The sequence below is a fragment of the Myotis davidii genome, unplaced genomic scaffold (assembly GCF_000327345.1).
Source record: "Myotis davidii unplaced genomic scaffold, ASM32734v1 scaffold562, whole genome shotgun sequence".
Taxonomy (NCBI): domain Eukaryota; kingdom Metazoa; phylum Chordata; class Mammalia; order Chiroptera; family Vespertilionidae; genus Myotis; species Myotis davidii.
Genome location: NW_006293953.1, coordinates 393,338 through 406,170, shown reverse-complemented (window position 1 = coordinate 406,170; position 12,833 = coordinate 393,338). Strand labels below are relative to the sequence as shown.

The window sequence follows — 12,833 nt, the reverse complement described above, 5'->3', positions numbered from 1 at the left end:
CTCATCCATTAGAAGCTGAAGTTTGCTCTAGCTTGGCCAACTCTTGTTTCACCAAAGGGGAGGCAGGTTTTAAGGGTCACTAATAAGAGGTGTAGATTTTCACTTTGCTTCACAAAAAGGCAAAGTCATAGACATATTAGATGAAAATATCAGGAGAGTGTCACAGTGCCAGTAACCCCCAAATTACTCTTTACTTGGAAGTCAGTGTATGTTCTCACACTGAAACTTTCTCCAGTTTCTTCAAGTACCTTTAGCAGGTTACCATTGTATTAGCATTGCTATCTCTTGGTATGAATCCAGTCATTCATAACAAGTTCCTTACGTGTACTTCTTTAAACTCTGTAATCTGCATTTGGAAAAAGAGAGGCAGCTCTTCCAGACGGATGGAAGAAACCATGAATCAAGAGGTTTCTGTAATAACATTAACCTGATATTTTGAAACACCAGGGTCACAATTCGCAATCTTTCATGTAACAGTAAAACTAGAGCTGTCCCCCAGTAATGAACTGATATTTCTTTAATCACATATCACACAGACAGTGATTGACTCAAGGGCAGGAACCAGGTCTTGTCAATTGTGTGTCCACGCTAAAAACAATGTTTAACACATGGTAGGTCTTTAATAATTATTGTTAAATGAAACTTAGTTTGTTGACACTCAGCACCAAAAATGACTTTTCAACTTGGATAACTTAGAATACCTTTGCATTCAGAGGTCATACTTTGCCTAGCCAGCAGAATTTTATGAGATGGTAAAGAAATTATACTAAAACTTTCTTCCAACTGAAATTGAATTTACTTCACAAAATCATGATTTTTAATCTGAGCATTTAAAAAGGGTGACCCTAATGGGAGGAAAAAATACCACAGCATACTTGAATATATAGATCCAAAACTCAAGTCAACCGAATGAGACAGGACCCCATGGTGTTTGATGCTGTGACTGAAAAATAATGTATTTTCTTTCTCAGAAAGTAGAAAATCGAATTACCTTTAAGTTTCTTATATTTGAGCCATACTACAAATGAGCTGTGTCCAGGTACAGAAAAACCAACAATATTTTTATTTATAATCTTATTTTTAGCGTTTGAACTACAAATTCTGGTTCTAGAGTTGTTGAAAAGATCATGGGTTTTATAGGTGTTCATATGTAAATTAATCTGTTGTTTGCTTACTTTTTTTTTTCTTTTTTCCTTTTCCACTGATGGTCTTCCTCATAAATACAGAACAGGTCATTACATGAAAAATATAAGGTCTTGCATTATATTTCTCGTTCTCTCTTAAAAATCTATTTCTAATATTGCATTCCCCGTCGGACTACTTCATGAGGGCATGAGGGGGAAAATAAAAGAGGGGGGAAAAAGACAAAAATAGACTGGATCTCACCACTAGAATTCACCATAAAAATCTCAAAGTGTAACAGAATTCTTACAAAATTTCCTAGACCAGTTCCTTAGGGAATTGAGATCTATGAAAAATATGGCAATCAGGGAAGGCAGGGACAAGATATGCGAAAATAGGAAATAAGTGCAGCAAAAACAGGTTCTGAGGAATACACATAGTTTTGTCTGCTTTAGATCACAATAGAATTTTTAATAAATAAATTTCTTTTCTTTTTTGTATTTTTTTTTGTAAAGACACTTTTTTTTGAAACAGTAGATTTAGCCCAGTCATTTGTGTCATTATTAATAAACTGTCCTTTTTTTTTAATTGTTTGTTTTCTGTAGCCGTAAATGTTTTAGATCTGAGTCTCTTGTACATTGTCTTTCGAGTTCATTCGGATCAATAACGGTTCATGCACTGAACTGTGTATTGAATTTATTGTGTTAACTGTTGTTGTGTGGTTGAAGGGAGATTTGTAAGAGTTATAGTGATTTAGATGCTCATGCTCGATAGCAGGCATGGGCAGGTGGCTTTCCATGGGAGTGTCTCCTGTAATCTCATCATCCACATTAATGATTTCAACAGTCCTTGTGGGGGCGTGATGGTTTTGCCTATGGTGCTGCTTCCTCATCTTGTAGAAAATGACCAGCATCACAGCAGCCATGAGTGTGATGGCCACAAAACAGCCAATGATGATTTTGGTAGTCTTCATGACCTCATCAATTCCTGGGATCCCACTGTTTAGATCAGTCACTGGGATGGTGAATGCTTTTTCTGTTGACCTTGTGCTCTGTGGCATGAGAGAGGTGGTCACATTGGTGGTTTCCCAGTCAATCGCTGGAGTGGGACCTACATTGTTGTCTGTGGTCCGTGCCTCATCCTGAGAAGGTTCCATAGTCTCTACTGTGACAGTTGAAAAGTAAGTAAAAGGAGTGGTGGTTGCTGCAGTAACATTCAGGGTGGCTGAAGCAGTGGTATTTCCAACAGAATTGCTCACCATACATGTGTACATGCCTGTATCTTGCACAGTTACATTCGTGAAATTTAACGTGCCATCGCTGAGCACAGCTATCCTCACTTTGTACGCCCCGTGTGTCATGACTGTTCCATTTGGAGTGATCCAAGATACGGAGGTCAGGGATGTGGAGGCCCGGCATTTTAGCTCTGCTGCCATGCCTTCAGTGACATTGAGGTCTGCTGGGGGCTCCACAATCACAGGAGCATAACATGTGAAATAATTCTGGTCGAGCTCCCCAATGTACCTCCCTTTCAGATTGGGGGGAGTGTTACATCGGGCACAGCAAGCTGTGTTGGAGGGGGCCATGTCTTTTATCCACCAGCTGAGCCACAGTATGTCACAGTTACAATTCCAAGGGTTGTGATGCAAGTGAATCCGCTCTAGATGATGCAAGGGTGTGAAGAGGTCATGAGGCAGTAACGTTAGATTGTTGTGCGCCAGGTTGATTTCCACCAGTGACTGAAGGTTATCAAAGGCATTCCGTTCAATCACTTGAATCTGGGACTGTATCATCCACAGTTTTTGAAGGTGCATCAACCCCTGGAAAGAGCCCGGCCTGATAGCAGACAAATGATTCCCAGAAAGGTCTAGCTCATCTAGTTTTATGAGCGGTGTGAGGTTAGGGATTTCCCGGAGGTTGCACATGGCCAGGTTCAAATACCTCAAGTTGGACAGACCTTCAAAGGCACCTTCTGAGATGTATGAAAGCCTTTTCAATTCGCCTAGGTCTAGCCGGCGCAGAGAAGGGATTCTGTTAAAAGCATAAGAAGGGATGCTCTCGATGGGGTTGTTTCGCAACCAGAGTTCCTTCAGTTTAGACAAATATACAAAAGCTCCATTTGGGATGGTAGTGAGACGATTGTCAAAGAGTTCCAGAGTGTTGAGGTTCGCCAGACCATTGAAGGCCCCGATTTCAATGGTTCTAATGTGATTCCTACTCAACTGGAGGATTTCCAGGTGCCTCAAGTGCTTGAAGCTGTTCACTTTCGCGTGTTGGTGGAAATGCCATCCGGAACCTCGCGTAGGTTTTTCCGAACACAAATCACCTTGCTGAACTGGTTGCTGCAGGAGCAGACGGAAGGGCACGTTTGAGCCCGCACCAGACCAGCCACCACGAGAAGTTGAAGAGCCAGCAGCACCACAAGCAGGGGGTCAAATAAGGCCCTGTTAAACCTAGGACCTATCATTATCTGCTGTGGATGTAAGGTCATCTTGTTCAACATTCATAATTTATCTGGTGTTGGTCCTTCTGGAGCTCAAATGGTCTGCAATACAATAAGAACAAAAAAAGAGAGTTAGATCTGTCTTCCAACATGTCTTTCTGGAACAATGCCAGTGATACAGCGTATCAGCCATCATTTCTCAGACTAGGCAAACAACAAATTTAATATCCTTTATTGAGTAATGAGTCTCATATTTTTAGAAAAATGTTTCTGCACTTCAAATTAGCAGCCATCTACAGTCCCTATTCCATCAGCTATGCAATCACAGAGAAATGGAAGAATGAAACGGAGGAACTTAATAGAGTGATAACCAATCAGTGTGAGCCGAATGCATGAGGACATATGAGGTGCACTCCACCATTCAATTCACTGATCAAATTGGAAAAGTCCAGAAAATAGAATTTGGGAGCTATACCCACAAATCTAATAGATCCCTTGCAAATTAGTAATAGCTGACATTTTATTTGGGGTTACTCTATGTGCCAGGCACCCCGGGCTACTATACACCTCACAAACAATCCTATCCAGGAATGGCTACATACTTTGCAGAGCTCAATATAAAATGAAAATGTGGGATGCCTTGTTAATAATTATTAAGCATTTCAAATCCATAACAACAGAGCATGAAGCTAAGTGTAGACCCTTCTGAGAATGGGGGCCTTTGCAATTACACAGTTTGCCTGCCTGATCCTTTCCAAACCTGCATTCCTCTGATGTAGGAACTGTGATATTCTCCATTTTCAGGATGAGTAAGTTTATCATGGAAATAACATGAATGTATTCACATAGTAATTACAGAGCCAAGGCTAAGATGTTCCTCCGATCGGTCCAGAAGCATATGATTTCAAATACTCCACAAAAAAGGTTGCCGTGAGAATGAATATATATATTCATTTCTTTAAAATACTTTTACTTTGGGTGACCTCCACTGTAAACACTGGCAACTTACCTTATGGACTCTGTGAAAATCCATTGAAATAGTGATGTGCACACCTGTACACGAACTTCTAGAGATTCTCATATACAAAAACTCATAACATGGCCTACTGCTATCTATAGGTAGATGTACCACAAATTAAATCATTTTCCATAAAGCCTAATGTCTGTTTATAGAAAAGATTTTAGTATAACAGAACTACTACATGTCTTTTATCCCTACTCTTTTAAGTAGATTTTCAAAGAAATAAAATAACTCACTTTCTGCGGTTCTTCCAGCACAAGGAGGCATTCTCAAGGAACCTATGTTACCCGGTACATGGCCCACTCCACTGGCATACCAGGCATTGGGCACCTGTGTAATGACTTCTCCCAAATCTCTTATCTCAATAAACAGTGACCATTCTATGAATTTCTTTGACTGAAAAAAAAAATGGGGGGAGGAGGAAGGTACCAGGAACTGACCATATTCTTATCTAAAAAGGCACTCATTTAGTATTTATGTTGTGTTGACTTGGGGAAGTTAAATTTTATCCTTTCCATGGTTCAGTCTCCTCACTTGCAAAATGCAAATGTTCAATTCCCCTTATTGTTGTGAGGACAAAATTAGTTAATGTAGATAAAGGGTTTAGAACAATGCCTCCCACACTGTAAGAACTCAATAAATGTTAGACATTATTGTTATTATTATTACTGTTTTTATTGTTACCCTTAGCCAGGCATTTTACTAACTACTGGGCATATAAAATAGAAGAATATAAACCCTACCCCTGAGCAAATTAAAATTCAAAAGGTGAAATACAGACAAACTGAGGAAGTAAAATAATAAACATTTGCTGTATGTTTTTGAGACCAGGCCGCATTTATACAAAGGCACTGATGGCAGAGCAACTCAATCTGCACTGACAAATTAGGAATTTTCAAAGGGAAGGATTATCTGGTCTCTTTTGTAGAAGAAGTAGAGCATTTCAGGCCGAGAGACCAGCGAAGTCAAGACAAGGACACATGAAAGCTACCAGTCCATCCAGGGAACAGTGACAAGTTCTCTGCAGCAGGAGAATGGAAAAGCCTGGGGAGCAGAATGGGACAGAATCTGGGATGAGATCAGGTCCAGACTGTCAAGAGTCATAACACACTTAGGAATCCCTGTTTCATCCTGCGGGTGACAGGCTATATTTTTAGAGGGGAATTCTATCATCAGCTTTGTTTTTAAGAACAGCTAAAAAGAGCTCATGTTCCAAGTGAGTCTAGGAGAGAAGTCAATGCCAGAGATGGGCCCAGTTTCTTGGCCATCACTTCCCTGCCCACCACTCAAGGGCTTGAGGTGAGGAGGTGCAAAGGGCTGGCTCTTCTGCTGGTGGTTAGGTTCTCAGCGTGAATTAGCATTTGTAAATAGCTGCATTTTCATAGTGCACACAAGATGGAGAAGAGGCCCTCCCCCCACCCCCCAATAATAGGAGATGCCTTACTCAGAAAAGGCAGCTGTTATTAGCAATTCTTAAACATATATCCACATTTACAAAACCACTGAAAGGGACCAGAGTCTCAAGAAGGTGAAGTTTAAAGTCCTAAGTTGCTTTTTGGCTTCAGAGGCTTGTTGACGTCCCCTTCATTATGGCAGCAAAGAAAGTTGACTGATGGGTTCTGAGTTAGCATTTCTTTTCATGGGCTTCCCAGGCAGAACAACGTGGGTCCTTCCATCCTTTCTCTGCGCTCTTGGGGCTCTTGGTTGACTTTTCACGCCATTCAGTACTATGATCATTTGTTCCTGGGGGTCTGTTCCTACCCTAGCCTGTGAACTTGGTGAGGGCAGAGGTCATGTCTGATGGCCTCTTCTTAGCCTGTTGCCAACACAGTACCTGGCTTGCTGTCCGCACTAAATAAAATGACTGCTGAAATTGTGCAAACAGTTAACATCTAATGATGAGTCTTTGCATATGTGTAAGTGATATCTACTAATGTGTCATTCATGTCTGCAAACCAACCTATCTGAACCCCCTATGTCCTTTATTGGGTTCTCACATGACTCTTACATTCAGGCCAATAATATCCATGTGTCCTAATCATTCTAGGGCTAGATATCCCTTTGTCCAGTATCCCCTGAGATGATCATACTAGCCCATCCAAGCCTATTTACCTTGCCTTCTCTCACAAAACACAACAAAGGCTCTTGCTCCACATTTTCCCCTTGCTCCTTCTACCTCCTGACCAACCCCGGTGTTTCCCCTGTGTGGCATGGCAGGGTCTCTTCTCTTGGGAACTGTCGGTAAACAAATAAACAAACTTTTTTTTTTAATGGTCCTTGTCTCCTGATCTGTTTGTTGGCCTCACCAAACCTGAATAATAATAAAATCTACATTTTAGAACAATTAATTGCTATATATCAGAGACCCACTCATTATATTAATCCTTTGATGGCTTTATAAGTATTAATGTAGTTGGTAGATTTCATTCCATGAGTCAGATCCTATGGGGTAAATTTAAAAATGACCTTTAGAAACCCTTTCAGATTTACATTTTAAATAGAATCCTATTTACATTTCCACTAATCATGACAATCAAAGATTTTTCATTTGTGTGACTTGCTGTAGTTTTAGATGTGTTGTTCCCTGTTCCCCAACACACACTTCTTAAGGCAATTGGGAATTTAAAGAAAAGAAAAGAAAAGGAAAGAAAAGAAAAGAAGAGAAGAGAAGAGAAGAGAAGAGAAAAAAAGAGAAAAGAAAAGAGAAAAAGAAAGAAAAGAAAAACATATAAAATCCCTAATACATTAACTGATTGATGTTTTTAGGAGTAGGGACTCTAGGCCCTGCCCCTCCATTTCTATGCCCACCCCCCATCCCATGACTTTCCTTAGAATCTTAGGGTCTCTGGTAACACAGGGTGATAGAACTGGTTGACTGGAAATGGCACAGAAGTGAAGAAGATAAGTCCTTATTCTGAAATTTGCTATATTTTTTTCTCTTTAAAATATGAAACAGCAAAAACAGTTATGTCCAGTGACCAAGAGAGAAGGCTCTGGTGTGAGACTTTCTGATTCCTTAGGCCTGCTTGAAACTCCAGGACCAGGACCTTATATTGAGAAGACTCACCTGTCCATACTTCACTTTCCCCATCTGGGAAAGGTGAACAACGTGTTATGCATTCAAAAGGCTTTTGTTAGGGCTGTCACATAATATATGTAACATTACTGGCTCATAATAAGCAACATATAATAAATATTTAATATATATTAAAAAATAAAATGATGGGAATCAGTTTCTTCTCATATAAGACAGGAGTTACAACAATATTTATCATTTGTGTGGTGTGGATTAACTGGTATGATCAGAAACATGCTATCAATAAAACATGCAAACATGATATTACTATTCATTACAGGGTAGACATGCCTGTCCTCTTTTCATCCCCAGTCTTTCTATTTTTTTTTTTTTTTACTTCTTGCTTACTTCAAGGTCTTTTTTTCCTATTGCAATTAATAAGATTTTCCATAAATCAGTCATAAGTAATGATTCAAAGCTGATTTATAACCTACAGCAAACAATGCTTAGTACAGTCATTGAATCAAATAAACTACTATCAAGAAAACGTTTTCTACTTTAACATCTAAATTATGTTACTTTACATAAAAATCCACATTTCCACATCTCTTTCATATTTTTATCACATCAAAAGGAAATCAGTTTAAAGGTACGCACTGCACTATCCATTACGATGTCATCTGCCAGCATTTATTTACAAATGGATCTGCATGGGTTTTAAATTAAACTATAATACTTTTAGCCTGGTCCCAGAGGAGAGCTTGACTTTGTCAACAGACCTTTCTTTGTTCTCTACTCTGTGCTTCACTGACCAAGACACACAGGAGGAACTGAATGCCGGAGAGTAGCTAATGGGGAGGCCTTACTTAGCACAGCATCATTGCAAGTCAGCATAAATTGTCTAGACATTGGAACTAGTTTGGAAGCAAGGTGGGAGAAAGATACATTTAAACACAACCATCCAACCCCCCTGTCCCAAATAGACACATATTCTCACACTCATTTATAACAACAACAAATCTTCCTAAACACTGAGTACCAAAACCATTTACCACACTCAGCGGGCACACAGAGACCCCCACACCACACATTACCATGAATATCAACATGACTTTGCTTTTCCACTGTCTTTATAAGCATCTCTAGCCTCTTCTGAGACTCTCCTGCCAAAGCAAATGGTTTGTTTCATTGTTCTTACAGAAACTTACCCAATGATCCATCACCTCTCTCAAGGAAAGCATTAATGGAGGTCTGTGCTCTAAGATCTTGAATCCATCACCCCACCTTGCTGTTTTCACCAATCTTGGACTGTTGTGTCAAAACTCTTATGCAGTTCTAATCAAGTTCTTGTGTTGGGAAACCATACAGTTCTCAATAAATTCTGGCCCAATTCTCACCACTTCTCTCACAGACACTCCTACATCTTTGTGGGGTGGTGTTCTCCTTCACCCTAGTGAACAATAAACTCAGTACTGTCTTGTCAACATGTTGATTGGTGATATTTTGAGAGTCAGCTTTTTACAATACTAAAGGTGGGATATTTATCTAAAATGTGAGTGAACCTCAATCTCTCTTTCTCTCTCTGATTGTTGTCTAATCAATATCCTAGTCCCTTAGTCTTTCCCAAGAGAGCTTTGTTCAGGAAAATTCACTCCCATCTTTAAAGAAAAAAATCACAAAATCATATTATCTGTTTTGGGAGAGGCTGACCCAGCAGTGATGGGTGAATAGAATTTGGTTTAAGCTAGGACTAGACAAAATTTTTCTGAAAAAGGTCCAGATAGTAAATATTCAAGCTTTTCAGACCATATGGTCTCTTGCTGCAACTACTCAACTCTGTGGTTATAGCTTGAAAGTAGCTAGAGACAAAAGAGAAATGAACGTGTATAACTATGTTCCGATTAAACTATGTATGGACAATGATATTTAAAATATAAAATTTGAATTTCACAATATTTCATCTCAAAATATTGTTGTTAATTCCCCCCCCCCAAATATTTAAAAAGGTAAAAACATTCTTAACTCAAAGGACACACAAAAACAGATTGTGGGATGCCCTTTAGACTATAGTTTGCTGAGTTCTTTGGTAAAGAACTTTGGCTGCACCATTCTTATGGCCAGAGACTGGTTAGGTCTGGGCATGTGACACAATTTGGCCTCTGAGATGTAAGGATAAATCAGCTGCAAGGGTTCTGGGGAAATTTTTTCTCCCACACATAAAAAGAAAAAAACACATAGGAAAGGAATAGTTCTTGGGCAGATACGTTCGTTAGATCACTCCTTTCTGCCAATGGATGCCCCAGAGTAAGCATCATTGGAGTGTCTCTTTCTCAGTTGTCATGTGTAAGTCAGAGTCTCCCAAAGAGTTGGATTTGCTCACAGATTCTGTGATGATGAGATTCCAAACACCAAGCGCTCCAGAGGCTTTGGGTTTGTCACGTGTGCCAATGTGGAGCAGGTGGATGTGGCTGTGAATGCAGGGCCACCAGAAGTGGATGGAAGAGCTGTGGAACCAGAGAGGGCTTTCTCAAGAGACCTGGTGCCCCCTTAACTGAGAAATAGAATTTTTGTTGGTAGTATTGAAGAAGACACTAAAGAACATTACCTAAGAGATTATTTTGAACTGTATAGGAAAATGAAGTGATTGAAATCATGACTGACCGAGGCAGTGGCCAAAAGAGAGACTTTGCTTTTGTAACCTCTGATGATCATGAGTGTGTACAAGAAACACCATCCTGCGTATGGCCATACTGTGAAGTAGGGAGAGCCTATGTAAGCAAGTGATGGCTGGTGCTTCCTCCAGCCAGAGCTTGGAGTGGTTGTGAAAATTTCAGAGGTGGCTGTGGAGGTGGTTTTGGTGGGAATGACAACTTTGATCATGAAGGAAACCTCAAACTCCAGTGGTCCAGCTGGCTTTGGTGTCAGCCGTGGTGGGAGTGGATAGGATGGCAGCGGGATGGCTATAATAGATTTGGTAATGATGGCGGTTATCCAGGAGGTGGTCCTGGTTACTTTAGAGGAAGCAGAGGCTATGGAAGTGGTGGACAGGGTTATGGAATCCCAGGCGGTGGCTATGGCAGGAGTTGCAGCTTTGACAACTATAATGATGAAGGAGGCGGAGGTGGTTTTGGCCATGGTAGAGGAAGCAATTTTGGAGGTGGCAGATGCTACAGTGATTTTGGCAATTACAACAATCAACATGTGAATGGTCAAAAAACTTGACGACTGTATCTGTGGCTAATTGTATAACAGGTTATTTTAGTTTCTGCTCTGTGGAAACTGTAAAGCATTGCAACAAAGGATTTTAATGTAGATTTGTTTTTTGCACTCAGGCTGTTGATTGCTAAATGTAATAGTCTGATCTTAACGCTGAATACATTTGCCTTAAAAAAAAAAAGCAGCAGTTATTTATTCTGTCTCTGGATACCTTTGTAAGGATAAGACGCCTGGAGTTGCTGTAGCCATCATGTGGCCAAGAGAAGGGGCAGTCTAAGGACAAAGCTGATATATGCCAAAGAAGAAAAATGAAAAGAATTGGCATTCTTGATCTTGTGATAAGAAGCTGAATTAATCAATCCTGTAATTGTCTTTCCTCTGTATTTTCTTATTATGTAAAATCATCAATTCCTTACAGTACAAACAGTTATTTTTTCTGGTGACCTATGGTTAAACCTATTCTGATACTTTAATACTCGTTCTATTCCCTCTCTATCTCCTTCTCTCTCCCTATATCTTTTTCCCCTTTCCACCTCCTTCTCCCTCTAACCAAAAGCAAAGTAAAGACAAATAAGACAGCAGAAAAAATCTGATTCTTATACCGTTATAAATCTGAGATCTATCAAAGGAAACTAAAGCTGAAGCCACATGATTTGCTGCTAAGAAAGGAGATGAAGCCCATCCCGTCATGCTAAGAAGGCTTTCTGCTGCAGGCATTTCTTTGGATGCCTCTTTCAATTTTTAAAAGTGCTAGAATTTACAGTAAAAGGAAAACAACAACAACTCAAATAACTTCTCCAAATCAAATTTATCATACAAATATTTTCTAAATATAGTTAGAAACTATATTTGGAACACAATTTTGCAAATCTGTTGAGTTTTTTCCACCCCTTATGCAGGAGTATATGGTTCTGCAGGTTTTCAGAGAAAATAATATTTTGTATATATGCCCAAGGCTGCCCCTCTAGGCAAATGTAATGGAAATGATACAACATTTAAAGATCTATAACCCAGGGACTCAACCTGTCCAGTCAAAAGCAGAATCTTTGGCCAACTACAATGATCTTGCAATGTTTCTAGAAAATGTTGAAATTTTTTAAGAAATTAAAATTTAGGGTAAAATAATATCTAGATCTGCATTTTAATTTTTCTAGAAGACTTATGCGGCTTATAGTAAAAAATACATATGTTTAATATCTAGAGGTGATGGCATTACAATCTCATTAGATGAGGAGAAGCAGTGAGTAGAGAGAATGATGTCCTTGAAAAAGAGAAACAGGAAAAAACAAAGGAACATGTAGCCATCATGTTGCTATGCTCTGGAGAGTATGAAAAAAGGATTATAAAAGAGCTATATTGGCCAGGCCTTCTTAGAACTCCACTATCTTATTGGAGCTATGATATAAATGTATAGGTACATATAAAAAATAAAAGTGTACATGTATATATCTAGGCACTACTGTAAATCAATGCATTCAACATCTAAATGCCATAAAGCATTGTCAGAAATCAAAATAAGCACAGATAATCAGAGCAAGTTTTAAGAGAAAGGGTGGTGATGGAGGAGGGAAGAGACTACTTGTAAAAGCAGAGGAGTAGCAGTGTGAAATAATAGGAAAGCTGACTTAGTGGAAGCACAAGGCTTACATTGCAGAATTTAGATAGTTAAGTTGACCCAATTGAGGGGCACTGCATGCATAATAGACGGATTTGGATTTGTGTCAATACAGAGACTTAGGAAGAAATCCCAAGGTCTGAAGCAGGAAAGGACATGATGAGAACATTGTTTTAGGAAGGTGCTGTCCTTATATGTAAAACATATTGGAGAGAGATGATTGGTTGATGGGAAAGTCAGACAACTTTAATAATTGACATCCCTTGCTTGACTTTAGAACTGAATGGAACTGATCATCAATCTGATGACCTAACTACTGAGAAGTATACAGGTTCAAATTAACCCAGCTAGTTGAATTTGCACAGGATAAAACAGAACTGAAGGCAAAATTAGCTTCTGTA

The 12,833-nt window shown here is 39.4% G+C and overlaps 1 protein-coding gene and 1 pseudogene across 1 annotated transcript in view; one reads left to right on the top strand and one right to left on the bottom strand.

Moving 5' to 3' along the window:
- Positions 1–1,572: 1,572 nt before the first annotated feature.
- The window catches only part of LOC102775447 (leucine-rich repeat-containing protein 4C-like), a 142,703-nt gene continuing 131,442 nt past the window's right edge, over positions 1,573–12,833 (bottom strand). The window contains 2 exon segments of the mRNA XM_015566633.1: positions 1,573–3,390; positions 3,393–3,666. Coding sequence (XP_015422119.1) covers positions 1,739–3,390; positions 3,393–3,624 — 1,884 coding nt within the window. The 5' untranslated portion in view covers positions 3,625–3,666 and the 3' untranslated portion in view covers positions 1,573–1,738.
- LOC102761329 lies at positions 10,254–10,969 on the top strand (annotated as a pseudogene).